At 43.2% G+C, this 14,664-nt stretch overlaps 1 protein-coding gene across 3 annotated transcripts; it reads left to right on the top strand.

The window, feature by feature from the left end:
• The first annotated feature begins 348 nt into the window (after positions 1-348).
• Positions 349-13,141, top strand: LOC311014373 (guanine nucleotide-binding protein subunit alpha-14-like). 3 transcript variants are annotated; one of them, XR_014597258.1, is made up of 9 exons: positions 349-501; positions 800-964; positions 3,161-3,345; positions 3,881-4,035; positions 5,492-5,620; positions 5,819-5,948; positions 6,927-7,080; positions 11,169-12,461; positions 12,586-13,141. XR_014597258.1 is itself a non-coding variant. In XM_084010952.1 (8 exons), exons 2-8 carry the CDS (start codon positions 814-816, stop codon positions 11,372-11,374), a joined length of 1,110 nt encoding a protein of 369 aa, XP_083867078.1. In that variant the 5' UTR covers positions 349-501; positions 800-813; the 3' UTR covers positions 11,375-13,141. The 3 variants fall into 3 exon arrangements, 2 of the variants coding, with proteins under 2 accessions (XP_083867078.1, XP_083867079.1); XM_084010952.1 differs by having other exon boundaries at positions 11,169-13,141; XM_084010953.1 differs by having other exon boundaries at positions 353-501; positions 789-964; positions 11,169-13,141.
• Positions 13,142-14,664: the final 1,523 nt, after the last annotated feature.

Genomic DNA, 14,664 nt, shown 5'->3' with positions numbered 1-14,664 from the left:
TCAAGTATTTTTTGCATTCAGCAAAACACAGCAATTTACCCCGTTTTATAATAATCGTATTATTACGTTAATGCTCGTCTATGCACAATGTCGATACAACGCGCTCTTATTTTGTAGGCTCACTCGCCGAACTTCCGACGCGCCTGCGGTTGTTTACCGCTCTTGCCGCGCCGTCGCCCACAGCGCATTCCTTTTACAGTGTCTCTCGCGGACCACGGAGACTGCACATTCCTCTGTAGGCGCGGTGGACTTTCCCGAGCGGCAGGCTGCGTCGTGTGGACTGGAGTAGAGTTGGTGGGGTGGGGTGGGGTGGGGAGAAAACAAAAAGTAGGTTAACTCCGTATCGCCGGGCTAACGACGCGGCGGCGACAGTAGCTGTTAGCCGCAGGTGGAAGTGGACCGAAAAGGGGGGGGGGGAGACACGCTGGGAAATGGACCGCGAGACGCAATCAGCGCGTGAAGCTGCTCGATTTCAGCGAGTGTGACGGTACTGGTTTGGAGGTGAGGAGCTTTTATTGTATTGTTTGTAGCTTCACAGCTGATTAATCAAAACAACAACACTTTAAAGTTAACACCTGCTTTGTTTTTAATGGGCACTAATTATTTTCAGCTACAGTGTGAGAGAAAGATTTCCGGAGGGTGTTTGTGTGTGTGTGTGTGTGTGTGTGTGTGTGTGTTGGAATAAGTCCTCACAGGTCTAACGACTTACCTAGAAAGTAATCACTTTCAGCGAGTTTATTGCCTCGTCCTTATCGTGTCATTACACGCAGCTGATTATTCATTAACAGTGTCATTTCAGCGGTTCTGGTGGCCATGGCGGGCTGCTGGCACTGGTGCCGCCGCAGCTGCATGTGCTGCCTGTCCGAGGAGGAGAAGGCGAACATCGCCGTGGACAAAGAGATCAAGAGGATCCTCAAGCAGCAGAAGAAGAAGGAGAGAAGGGAAATTAAAATCCTGCTGCTGGGTGAGTGACGGCACACAGAGAGCACCTTTGTTTTTCTTTTTAGATTAACCATGAATCCATGAGAGCAGGGCAAAACAAAACAAAAGGATTAAGATGGCAAACATATTTACTAAGCAAATACAATCCACTTCATAACTGACACGCCATGCAAATTAAAAACTGCTTGGCCTGTTTGGCGGCCCGCGGCCATGTGAGAGAACTATGTGAGGCAGTGCGAGTATGTAAAGTATGGTCCAGATTGGGATCGGTTGTACCTGAAACCACAGAAACCCAGAGGCCTGCTCTACAGCTGGTCGGGTGGCTTTCTGATGGAGGACAGTGGGGTAGAGGTAGAGAGACAGAGAGAGAGAGAGACAGCTGGGTGTGACAGGTCAACATCACTTCCAAACAGTGAGGCATAGCGCTCATTAATTAAACCTGTATCGGCCGATACCAAAAGCCCAGGTATCACATGTTGGCTCATATTGTAAAATACATAATTCCATGTGGTCTTATTTTGGGGCAACATAGACAAAATCTAAAGAAAGTGCAGTTTCTCCACATTGATCTGGAACAAAAGTATTCAAAATCATGCTAAAAAGAATGAAAATAGTGTTATAATGCACTAAAATCGGACACAAGAGCAGTGAGGTAGGGCCGCTTATTAACGTATATTATTGATTTTTCATTGGTTTTGTTCAGCCAAAAGTCAATATGAATATTACTTAATTTACATTGAAATAAAACATAAACCAAATGACTAATGTACTGTGAACCACAACAAGTGTACAGGTGGTTTCCTGCACTGTTCTGTTTTATTGTGCCGGTTATTGTCTATGGTTTAGTGTGTTAGTGTGTGTGTTTAGCAAACGAACTACATCTTCATGGGGTTTATCACCTCCGGTACATTCCCTGGGGGAAACCCTGTAGTGATACGGAGAGACAGTAAACAATAACATTGAATGATTGCCCGGTGTTGTTTCCTACATGGCTGCGTAAAAGAGTGAACAAACATTTTTTGAGTAGAGGAACAAGGACTGACAGGAACACTGTTTTCTCTCTAAACTGTCTGGTTGGGAGCAGTGTTGTGAAAGTACAGGAAAGTGTTGTGAAAGGGGAAGCAGATGGCTAATTTACTGGTCAGAATCAGAAATATGGATGAAATAAAGGAAGCTGTAAAATACAATAATCATTCAAATGAGGCTATCAAAGAAAATACATTAAACAATAAGGCACTGTTGCCTTTATGAGGCTGAAAATCTCTGAGGCTGGTTGCATTTATTAGAGAAACGTCCGGTTCAACAGCGTTAGTTAGTCACGTAGTTCTTCTCTTGTGGTTTACTCGTTTTTCTCCTTTGAGGGCTGTTATCTTTTCATCCCTCAACTGCTCAAGAGGCTGAGAAACGACGCCTCAGTGACTCACAGTATTGTCTTGTTGAAATTCAGCCTCTGACGATCTGGAATTTGCTGCTACTGTTCTTTCCTAAAGCCGCACAGATATTCACTTAAATTTGACAAAGCCCCTATTTTTTAAGCGCTCATTTCGACTCGTCGTAGCAGCAAATTAATTAACTATGCTTTTCCTGTTATGACATCTTTTAATATTGTGAAAAAACTCAACTGCATCAAGCTATGGCGTTGTCATGGAAACAAAGCATCCATCCACCTGTATGACCTTTAGTTAAACGGTGTTAACTCTGCTAGCACTTTTGCCTTCATTTGCACTATTAGCACCCTTAGCATCGTTAGCTGCAAGCCGCCGGCTCAGCCGTCACCTTGTGAACCAACACATTAAATAAGTAACTCAAAGATAATAAAAAATAACCCTCTGTAAGCTGAGGGCATAATTATGTGTGGGTTCATCACCATGAGAATTACAGTGAGCATTTTCATGCATGTCTTTGGACTGTGGGAATAAGAGAGAAAACATGAGTTTGGAGTGTTTGAAATTATTTATTTTTGTGCCTAGAGTTGAGATGAGAACAATAGCACTACTTTTTTCTATCAATCTTCTTATATTACTCTTAAATGCATCTGCCAAAATGTTGCACTATCCCTTTAAAGCATTCCCAACGTGTCCATATTCACATGAATACCTGGATTATGTTTTTTAAAAGGTTCTAATCAGATTCATTTCCATAAAGACACGTTGAGGCGACGGTGCTGCCCCGTTGACGGATCGCAATAATAATTTTTTGGTCATTACTATTTCCTCAGGTACTGGGGAGAGCGGAAAAACCACCTTCATCCGACAGATGAGGATCATCCACGGACGAGGCTTCTCAGAGGAGGAGAGGAGGACCTTTGCCAAATGTATCTACCAGAACATCCTCACCGCCATGAAGGCCATGATAGGAGCCATGACCACTCTGAAAATTCCCTACTTCAACCCCGAGAACGAGGTAGACTCACACATACTGCAGAGACCTAAACTACGGCTGTTTATTGTTTAAAAAACGAGCACCAACTACTACGACTTCAATACCCATCATGTGAATGGAAGTTTGCGCTGTTAGCTGCTAGCCGCTGGCTCCCACGTCTCTGTGTTCAGAGCTGTAGGGGTTGCAGCTGCTGTGGTTGTGGGCAAATCCCATGTTGCATTTATCTGAAGAACGCTTGTGGTGACTATCGTTTGAAACTACTGAGTCGGTACTGGGTTATTTTGGGTTGATACCTTCAAGGTATCGGGTATATCACCACACACAACACAAGTGTGCGGGCATCAAGGCAAGTTCACTCACCAGAGTCGTGAGATTGTGCCCACAATAAGGGGCATCGCATGCAGCAACACAGAAATACACACACTCAGCATGTCGTAGTCTATAAATAGAAGCTGGCAGGATCATCATAAATATCAGTCTGCCAGACTTCTGTAAAAAAAGCACAAACATGACACAGCACAAAACCTAACATGCCGATTCTCTCGCTGTCTTCCAGATCTACGCCAAGTGGCTGCAGGACATAAACACGGTGCAGATCAGCCAGCTGGAACGGGGATACGTTGACGCGATCCGTCGCCTCTGGGCAGATTCAGGCATCCGGGTCTGCTACAGCCGCCGTTGCGAGTACCAGCTCCTGGACTCCACAGAGTAGTGAGTAGCCGTGTGGCGTGAAAGCCCGTACCACTGTACCACATCCCGAGTCCGAGGTCGGGCAATCACAGGGTATAATCACACAATCAGACACCGACAGCAGGTTGCCAAAGATGAAACCACAAATACAGGAATCTCTGATAGACAGCGTTACGCAATATCACAACTTTCGAGACGGCTGTAACTCCACAATTTGTAAATGCAAAGACTTTTAGTGGTTTCAAAGGGTAAGTTAGTATATTGGTATGCAGCTAAAATTAATTATTATTTGACCAAAGAGTTCAAAACACAGATATCTGAGTTACGACGACGCAAGGCAGAACATTCTCACTATTCAAAACCAGTAAATATTCGCTAGTTTGGCTTCAAACTACTGTAATTGCTTCGACAATTGTTTATTTGTCAATTGAATAAAACTATCTGGGTGGCCAGATAGTGCTAGCAATGTGAACACAAACAGCAACGTGTATATGTGCCATCATTCTAAGCTCAAACAGACACAAATCAGATAATAGAAATATATGGTAAGGGATGAACTGAAGTTAAAGATTACATCTGCAGTTAGAACAACTGTAGTGAGGACAGAACTGTAGTGAGGACACATCTGTAGTGAGGACACAACTGTAGCGACAATGTGACAGTTGTGGTGCCAGCTAATAGGACGTGTGGCGACATGTTGTATTGTTTGTTTACGCCACATCTGACCTTTGTACCAGAACTGTTGTTTTAAGCTCATGCTTCCATTCCAGACAATGATCTATTTATGGCATTATCATTATCATTGTCAGGCCCACATCCATGTGTTTGTGATTTTAGCACACGGATCAACACTTTGTACTGAGACCACTGGAGGGGGCTAGTTCTTTCCCAGACTGCATTGCTTCCAGCCGTTTCTCAGCCACGTAGAAACGGCCACTTGATCAAAAAGCATTTCGAGAAGCACAAGCCAGCGCCACCTGGCTACGTGAATCATCAGTGATAAGTGAAAACCTGAAACAGTCCGGAGTGCAGAGCTACTGTGGACTGCGTCTTTGTAAGCCACATGAAAAGATTCAACATACAGCAGATATGAGCCTCGCGCTCTAAGTATCTCATGTGTCACAGAACAAAGGCTCAGTCTGCCTCTGTTTTCTCTTTTCTATTGCTGTGCTGCTCCGTGTTTACCCAGCAGCTCAATCATCGCCGTGTGCTGCGTGATAAGAGACAGGCAGTAGCTAATGACAGGTTGTATCAACACGAGCCATAAAGCCTTCGTCTGTACACAGGGTGATATGGACTCACTCCACTCCCTTCTTGTACATTTTAATCACTGTTTTTATTCCAGCATTGTATATCTTGTGACAAAATTCAGTTTGTTTTACACGGCCGAGGCTGGATGTAAACACAGACAATATGTTGTACTGGAGGTCTCAAACAGACGCCTGTAAAACTTTATTTTTCTTCTTCTCGCCTCCAGCTACATGAATGACCTGGACCGCATCACCTCCCGGGACTACATCCCCACAGAGCAGGATGTGCTGCGGGTTCGATTCCCCACCACGGGCATCCACGACTACTCCTTCACCATCAAGACCATCACACTAAGGTGGCCAGAATCTAGTACAGACACTATTGATCAAATACATACATCTCCATGTCAGTCGGTTTTATTTTAATAGGTTTTTTGTTAGATTGTTATTTTCTGCAATAGTGTTGTTGGCCTACAAAAATATGTCGTCGCTGCATTACTCTCTTCTTCACCTTTTTAACTCTTCCTTCCTCCCTCCACTCTGGTCCCGGACAGGATTGTGGACGTGGGCGGTCAGAAGTCGGAGCGTCGGAAGTGGATTCACTGTTTTGAAAACGTCACCTCCCTGATCTTCCTGGCCTCCCTCAGCGAGTACGACCAGGTCCTGGAGGAGAGAGAGACCATTGTAAGAGCACTGAGAAATGTGTCCGTGTCCCTCAATCGGCCTACCGAAGCTGGACGTGGACAAAATAATTACAGATGCTCCGATACCATTTTTCCCTCCCGATACCGATACTCGTGCTGTGGGTATCGGCCGATACCGAGTACCAATACCGATATCAGTGTGTTTAAAAAAAAAGAAAAAGAAAGGCGTGGCTCAGGTTAAACCCTTTGTAAAACATGAATGACCACAGCAAATAGAAGCCATTTATTTTGAAATAGAACAGTATAAAACAGTAGTGCAACAGCAACTTAACTAAATAAACATAGGAATAAGAACAGCACAGCGCAACTGTTTTAAGAGCAGCGAAGAAGAACTGGGTCAAAGCTATCGGAGCTAACCAGTAAATAAATTCCTATTTCTAATAAATTACGTGGTATCAGATCGGTGCCTGGACTCCAGTACTCGCCGATACCGATGCCAGCATTTTCGGCAGTATCGGAGGCAATTCCGATACTGGTATCAGAATCGGAACAACTCTAAAAATAATGGAGACAACCTCATGAAGCTTTTCATCTATCAAAACTATGATCTTTTACTGAAGTAAATGATTTATACCAGAAAACACTAAGAGTTTCATTTAAAATTATGCAGAATTGCATTATTAAAAAAATAACTAGTAACTGTTTGATAAATACAGTGGAATAAAAAGTAAAACTTAATTTCATCGGTCCACCAGCAGGTTTCACTCTTGCACAAGTTATCCTCCCCCGTCTCCGTCCTCTCCAGCCCTCGGTCCCTCCCTCCCATCCTGTCGCTAAGCCGTTTATCTCTCCCAGCCACTTTTTAGGCTGCCAACACATTCATTAACCTCCACAGTGGCCTGTGTGCTCCAGACCTCCCGTAAACCCCCCCTCCCATTAAAGATATACAGAGCTGAAGGACAGATGCAGCTGCAGCCTCCAGTATAATATCTCTAATAGACTCTGTCTCTGTCTTCAGAACCGTATGCATGAGAGTCTGGCTCTGTTCTACACCACCATCCACTCTCCTTGGTTCTCAAACACCTCCATCATCCTCTTCCTCAACAAGACTGACATCCTGGCCGACAAAGTCCAGACCTCTGACCTACAGAAATACTTCCCCAGCTTCACAGGTAAGCTGTGGATGCATGTGTGCTTGTTTTCTTATTATTATATTTACTTTCCAGACTGAAATATAACAGTAGGTGTGACATTTAGTACAGACCTTCACGGTCCCAATACTTGGTTTATGACCAAATACCTGTGAAACAAATTATTCCCCTCGGCCTCAGCTATCAGCAGTGTTCAGTTCTAATTAGGAAAAGTTACTTTTTTCTGAGGCTTTGCAAAAGAAAGCGCTGTGTATTTACATTTTGCTAAAAATACAGGCGCCTCATTTTGACATTTGGAATTTTTCTGGTTGAGCTTTTTTTACCCAGCCATCCGAACACAAAGGAGGGGGGACGGGACAAATAGCCCACCACGAAGACGGGAGCAAACGTTTTATCAGGAGAATGTTTTGGTCTCATTGTGTAAGCTCTGCTGTTGTTTTTACCGGGGTCTTTGTGGTGACCTCGTGTCTGGAGAACCGGACCAAACTAAAGTCCTCTTGTGGGATTATAAAGTTGAGAAGTTTCCTTGCCCACAAAATCTCATTAGCCACAAAGCCCAGCAGGTCTTTCCCTGCATGCTTCATGCAGTGCGAGGGCCAGAGAAAGTAAGCTGTGCCGACAGCATAGCAGAGACACAACCAGAGTGTCTCATCTGAAAAAAGCCCTGCACCCTAAAGCGCTCCCAGCTGGGAAAATAGGCTTTGGTGGACACCGGGGCTCCGATCACACAGAACACATTTAAGCAGCCTGGGGAGGCTTTTTTTAAAAACTGTTTTAAACGAAAGTAAAGCGTTTTCGCACTGCTTTTGTGTTTCAGTGTCTTACGCTTTTCCACTCTTTTGCTTCTTTTTTTTCCTCACTGTGGTGACTTTTGCTGGATACCCAGAGCTATATGACTTCATCAACCATAGTTATGATCTGAACAAAGAGCAGGCTTGGAAGAAATAAGGGCAGTACTTTTTGGATAAGTTGTTTTTATTCATATTAAATATTATTAGGTAACATACAGTTCATAGTTTGTGTTAAACTGTCTGATCAATCAACAAAAAACAGCTTTTTCTGTCTGATGAGGGCCTAGGATGGTAAAAATGGTAAATATAATCTCACAGAGCCTCTCGCAAAATGATCGGTCGGAATAATCAATGAGAAAAAACAAGTTTATAATGATAGTAATTATAGTGTCCGTACTTTTTTAACACAAACTTGTAGTAAAACAGCTCAAACAAGTTTGTGTGCACCTGTGACAGTGTTTAGCAGGGGTTCAAAAGTTAAATTTAATCATTATAAGACCACATAGAGGGAAATGCATTACCCATTTGTGTTTTGCTGTCATAACAACGCAATTACTGAGAATGAACATAAGTCCCAGAATCACATGAACTAACTAATGGCTGGCAATGTGGTCCCGCTGCAGAGCAGTATTGAGAGATGGCCGATGTCTGATTTCATTCATGTGCGATTGTTACGCTTTGATTCCTAATGTCACTCATTTTTACATCCAACGGCATCGGTATTTCCCATCCAAGTATGGTTGGATTGACACTTCCCCGTCGCAGCCAAGTGACGCAGAATTTAATCTAATCTAAAATCTAAATCATGAAGAAGTCGGGTAGGGTAGCATAATAGTTGCCATGGAGATGGGCACTTCATGGATGTGCTTGAATAAATTATGACCGGGGTGGAAAATGTCTTATTTTTTCGATTCCGGTTCTGTTCTCCGGCCAAGCAAAAAATGAATAATCTCGTACAACCCTCTCGATTATTTGCAGTCAACACAACAGTAGAGCATTAATTGTAAGACCTAAGAGTATATGAGACAATTTTATACCTTTTTAGCCCTAAATTCCAGACAGCTGAATTTTAGAGTGTGGATTTTGACCTTAAATAATACCGGTGGTAAAACTGACACAATAAACCAGGTCTGACATTTCTAAACAATATCCAAAAGCTTTTGGTGAAGCTTCAAAAAAGCAGTATTCAAGGGAAAGCCTGGGGAGGCGGAGCCTAGTCCCCAGAAGACTTCACCATCATCATCAACCACCACAATTTGCAGCGAGCTTGCAGGTGTGTAATCTCATCACAGTGTGCACAGAATAATGCCCGGGACCAAAGAGGGTTGCCATGTTGTTTTCCTCCTCTGACCAATTTGCTTTGGGCATGCAGCTCATCACATCCTGCCGCACCCGCTGGAAATAACGTACAATTTAAAACAAAAAAAATGTAAAAAAAAATAATAATTTGCAGAGTGATTTAGATCACAGTGCATCCTAGACTCTGAACCCTCCATCGCTGTCATGGTGTCAGCAAAGCCAGCTACCATTATATCTATTTTGGCGAGCGTTATTTCTTTCTTTCATTCTGTTCACACACACACACACACACACACACGCACACACACACACACACACACACACGCAAATGAGTCACTTCCAGGTACTTGGTGTGCTTAATGATGTGGCTGCAGCCTGTAGCTCTGCTGGCTGTAAAGCGTTGCCCTAACAGTGCCCACCTCCCCGTGATCCCCCCCCATCCTCTCTCCCTCTGTAACCCATGGCAACCACAGACAGATACTGTGTTTCCCTGCAAGCCTTCACCCCCCTTAAACCCTCTAGGCATACATTTGTGCGAGGTGTGTGTGTGTGTGTGTGTGTGTGCGCAAGGTGGGGAATGAGTGACTTCAACTGTTTATGTGTGTCTGTGTGTGTCTACAGTACGCCCATTGTATATTACAGCCAGCGTAAAAATAATGACTCATACAAGGTCAAGCTACTTGATGTCGATTTAACCTTAACGGCAACTCGGAACAGTTCCTACCTCTGGCTGCGAATGCTGCCCTGTTTCTGTGTGTTCCCTTCTTCCAGCCGCTGTACCTACACGTTAAGGCTACAGTTGTTAATTAGCCCTAAAACAGCGAGATACTCTGTGAACTGGACTGAAATCATTAGTCAATTTAATGATTAGTCTGGTGATATAGACGTCGCATTAGGGCCCAAACCAACGATTATTTAAATGACATTAATATACCCGTCCTGGATTTATCAAATCATTTTCTATATCAAATGTCAGAAAAAAGTGAAAAATGGTCGTTTGCATTTCCCACAGCACAAGGCAATCTTTTTTGATAGATTGTTGTAAAATGTCCAGGATACTATCAAATTTGACAAAGAAAAGCATAAAATGTTGAAATCTGACAAGTTGGAATCAGCAGTTGTCAAACAAGTCAGCCAGTTTGAAGACATTCAATAAATCATTAAAAGAATGAAAATAAAAAATAAAAGAATGACCCCATATTCTGGCATATTCTGGATGCTCCAGTTTTTATCATGCACTATATTTTTCAGTGCTTCTTTGCTTTTATGACATCTCAAGATGCTGATGACATGACGGAGGCAGTTATGAAGTAATAACTATTTACTGGCATAATAAACAAGAAAAGGCACTGAAATGACCGCCAGCGCCGACAATCGAACTCCATTCATGTGGCGGCTGCCTGTAATCTTCTTTTATTCAATTTGCACTTGTGAGCTGTAACTGCTGTTTATCCAAGAAAATTACACCAGCTGGGAAAGTATAAATGAGAACTTTCTGATTAACTTTTTTTTGGTTTACTAGATTTGAAATACTTTATAGCGTGAAGAGGGACTGTGTTTACAGCCTCACTTGTACTTTTACTACTGTAATACTGTTGCAATGCAGTACAACAAAATGTTTTTGTGTGATAATTATGCAGGATTATGAATGAGATGCACAAATATCCTGAATGTTGACTGGAATTTACTCTGATTGTGCTTTTATTATTCGGACAATAATCCAATCTAGTTCATGTGCTTAGTAAAATACTCATATTTTCTGTTTATTTTATTTAAATATGCATGGTTTTAATCCGATTAATTGATGTAATGATTATTTTCACATTGATTCATCAGAAATTAGACAATTGTCTTCAAAATAGCTTGTTATGACTCAGCAGTATTATTGATTTACTATCACAAGACAAAGAAAATAATGGTATTAGTACAGAAAAATGAATTAAAAAGAATGAATCGATGGTTAATAATTAATTTCCAGGCAACTGACTCCCAACTTCCATCCCTCTCCTCGGTCAACAGGTAGGAGGCGTGACGCAGAGGACGCCAAAACCTACATCCGCAAGTTGTACGAGCAGCGGGCCAGCAACCGCGACCACCGGGACGAGTTTAAGACCCTCTACCCGCACTTCACCTGCGCCACGGACACGAACAACATCCGCAGGGTCTTCAGCGACGTGAAGGACACGGTGCTGCTCAAGTCCCTCAGGGACTACGGAGTCATCTGAACATTTACACGGCGGTGAAAAACAGGAGGGAGCTCGACTCTGTCTGCACTATTTACTTCCTCTGATGAAGGCAAAAATATCACTTCTTTTTCCGTTTTTTTTTTCTATAAGTGACAATGACACCATTGTCCATCCTCCGTGCTTCTGTCCACCCCTCCTCCTCCTCCTCCTCCTCCTCGTCAGGCCTTAATGAAGAAGAAGTGCAGAACAAAAAGGGACAAGTTCGTACTCCTCTCTCCCCTTTACCACCTCACTCCCTCCTCCACTCCCTCACAAGTAGAAAACGCGCGGACGTTTAGGGAGATCGGGAGATCTCCTTTGAGTGTTTGGGTCACGCAGTGACTGAATTGAACCATAACTGAAGGAGGAGCAGAGATGCCATGAAGTGCCGCGGTGCCATTAACGGAGTAATGACTTTTTCGAGTGGGGATGGGGCCATGCACGGGTACACCACCGTGTTACTCACATTTTAGACGCTTCATTTGAGTCCACCGGGTATATTGAGGTTACAAACTGTAAAACACAAACCGTTGTGTAACATAAATGCCAATACGCAAGATACAATCCGCTGTGCCTTATTATCAGACATCCTGAATCAGGGGATTTTCTTCAATACACTGCGCTCCTGACGGAGAGCCAAAATCCCTATTGATTACAGTTATCTCAGACTGGCAGCGAGGGGAAAATATAAGCCCACGAAGAAGGAGATTCCCATTGTTTTTGTACTTTAAAGTGGGTGAAAGCAATATGATTAACAGTGGATCACATGACTACTTGTATGACTGTTAGCTCAATGAAGCGTTAGCTTAAGTTGTGTCTCTGTTTACTGTCACCGCACTCGCTTTCCAGGCACAACAGGCAGCTGGTTTGAGCAAAAAACAGTGAGCGACTGGCTGGTGAACACAAAAAAAACATTTAGCAGCTAAAGAGCCAGATATTTCCCCCAGGAGTTGGTGTTGAACAAAATCAGAGCTAAAAGGAAAGTGAATGTTGGACTTCCATTCAACACGTCACCAGAATGGCAACGAAATTAATGTTTCTCCGGATCATCTGTTTGCTAACAAGTTGGCAATTTCCATTTTAAAAGGTATGCGTGTTGTGTCTTCAGCTTGTTTTCTGCTGCTTTAAGTGCTTAATGTATATTTTTCGGTAACAGAAATGGTCATAGCCTCTGAAATGTGCCTGTGTTGTACTTTTCGTTTTCCATACAGCGAGCTAACAGCAGACACTCCACCGCTCAATTCAAGTAATACACTACATTTAAATCGAAACCATGGATTTGAGCACGAATCACAGCGGGAGGCTGACAAGGTTTAAAAAGGTCACGAGGGAAGGAACAGAGACCCCTTTTAAGAAAACAGCTCAATTCACACAGTGAGTTCACACCAACGATGGTGAAAAGAAAAGAAAAGGGATCCAGCAGGCGATCTGCTGGGTAAAGGGTGAAGAATATTAATATGAGGTGGCTGTTTGAACTCTATTTATATCAGTGTGTGGAGAGGGGAATGTTATACTATGGATTAGAGCCCCCCCCCCCCCCCCCCCCGTCCTGTGTGCATCACTGAGTGTTGAGTGGAAAATTACATTGAAATTCATTAAAATAACTGACCTTGATGGGAGGCTCACATTAGCTCACAAAGTGTCTGCTAATTGTTTCCGGCTGTTCTTTTCTTAATTGTACATTAAGCGTCTCGATCACAGTTTTACTGTACATTTACTGATGGTTACTTACTATTTAGTTGAATTAAACTGCTGTATTTGTTTTAACACTGTTTACCAACAGCACAAACTGTGATTGTCTAGTGAACTACTTTTGCATTGGGAGACCTCCTCTCACGGGGTGACAGCGAATTGTTTTCTGTAGACTCAGGTGGAGGAAGTGGGAGGGGTGTTTTCTAGTTAATATTAAAAACAAACTTTCAAACACACACACAGACACACACCCGTCTGCTTTCTTTTGTTTGTCTTCCCGGGCAGATATGGACAGAGAGAGCCTCCTCGTCTGTCTGTGTGATGTGTTTTCTCTGTCAGCGAGACTAATATGGTCTCCCATCAGACGCACACCGTGACTCACAAACAAAAACACTGCAGATTTGCATAGGATTGACACACGGGTGTTTTTGCCTTTCATGCCGTACGCAGGTGTCACAGCCATTAAGGAGAAAACATTCACCATGTTTAGATTCTGACAATTGAGGGTTGTTTCCCGGTCGGGTGATAGTTAAGCTGTCTTATTCTTCCGTCCTGCCGGCAGAGGCAAAGTAGTTCTTCATTAGCGTTGAACAAATCACAAATTAAATTCAGTCACAGTTTCCTCGTCGGCGGGAATCCACGGACAACAGAAGTACATGTTGCATGACAAATGTTTACAGTATTATAGAGACAGACAGAGAGAACCATTCCCCTTTGAAATTTCTATGTAACACACACACACACACACACAGACACACACACACACACACACAGACACACACACACACACACACTGGGGCTTGTAGTGGCTGTCAGAGCATCACACCACAGGAGTGTGAGAGTGTGATTCTGTGGCCCTGGAGACTGTCAGTCTCATCCAGATGACTGAACATTCTTGTGTGTGTGTGTGTGTGTGTGTGTGTGTGTGTGTGTGTGTGTGTGTGTGTGTGTGTGTGTGTGTGTGTGTGTGTGCACCTCCTAGACAGGGGCCATGGCAGTAATTCTGCCTCAGCCTCACAGCTTTGTCTGTAGGGTGCCTTGTTATTCCTGAAGCCCCATCTACCTTCAGTCAACATCACTGCAGACAATTAACCATAAAATATGCATTAACAAAACTGAAGACCAGTATTTTTCTTTGACACTTTATAATAAAGTAGGTAGATACTTTATTAATGTTGTCAAAATAAACTACACACTTCCTGCTGATTAATATAATAATATAACAAACACTAGGACATATGCTTTATATGCATTATATTTTATATAAGTGCAGTATAATCATGCAGAACTTGAGTGTGTGTGTGTGTGTGTGTGTGTGTGTGTGTCTTTCCACAGCTAATCTTGCATCCTGCAGCAAACTGCACAATATTTTGGGCGGCCAGTTATGGCTTCATGCTCAAAGACCTCTTGTGGTTGTGGTGACTCACACTTCCTCAAAATAACTTTTATTGCCTGTCTTATACTGCCATCGACTGCCTGCCGACTCCTCACTCACTACTCTTAACAGCATCATCGACCCCCAGCTGCTCCTCGGCGGCCCAAGACAAAGAAAACGGTTCCCCTTCCGTCTTTTGTTTGGTGTGTTTGGCAAACGGCTA

This window comes from Eutrigla gurnardus, assembly GCF_963514095.1.
Source record: "Eutrigla gurnardus genome assembly, chromosome: 6".
Taxonomy (NCBI): domain Eukaryota; kingdom Metazoa; phylum Chordata; class Actinopteri; order Perciformes; family Triglidae; genus Eutrigla; species Eutrigla gurnardus.
Note: the sequence above shows the minus strand (reverse complement) of the source record. Positions and strands in the feature narration are given on the sequence as shown.

Coding starts and splice junctions, on each gene's coding strand:
- LOC311014373 (XM_084010952.1), top strand. CDS start 814: ATGGCGGGCTGCTGGCACTGGTGCCGCCGCAGCTGCATGTGCTGCCTG. Junction 5,621..5,818: donor ATCAAGACCATCACACTAAG/GTGGCCAGAATC, acceptor GGTCCCGGACAG/GATTGTGGACGTGGGCGGTC. Junction 7,081..11,168: donor ATACTTCCCCAGCTTCACAG/GTAAGCTGTGGA, acceptor CTCGGTCAACAG/GTAGGAGGCGTGACGCAGAG.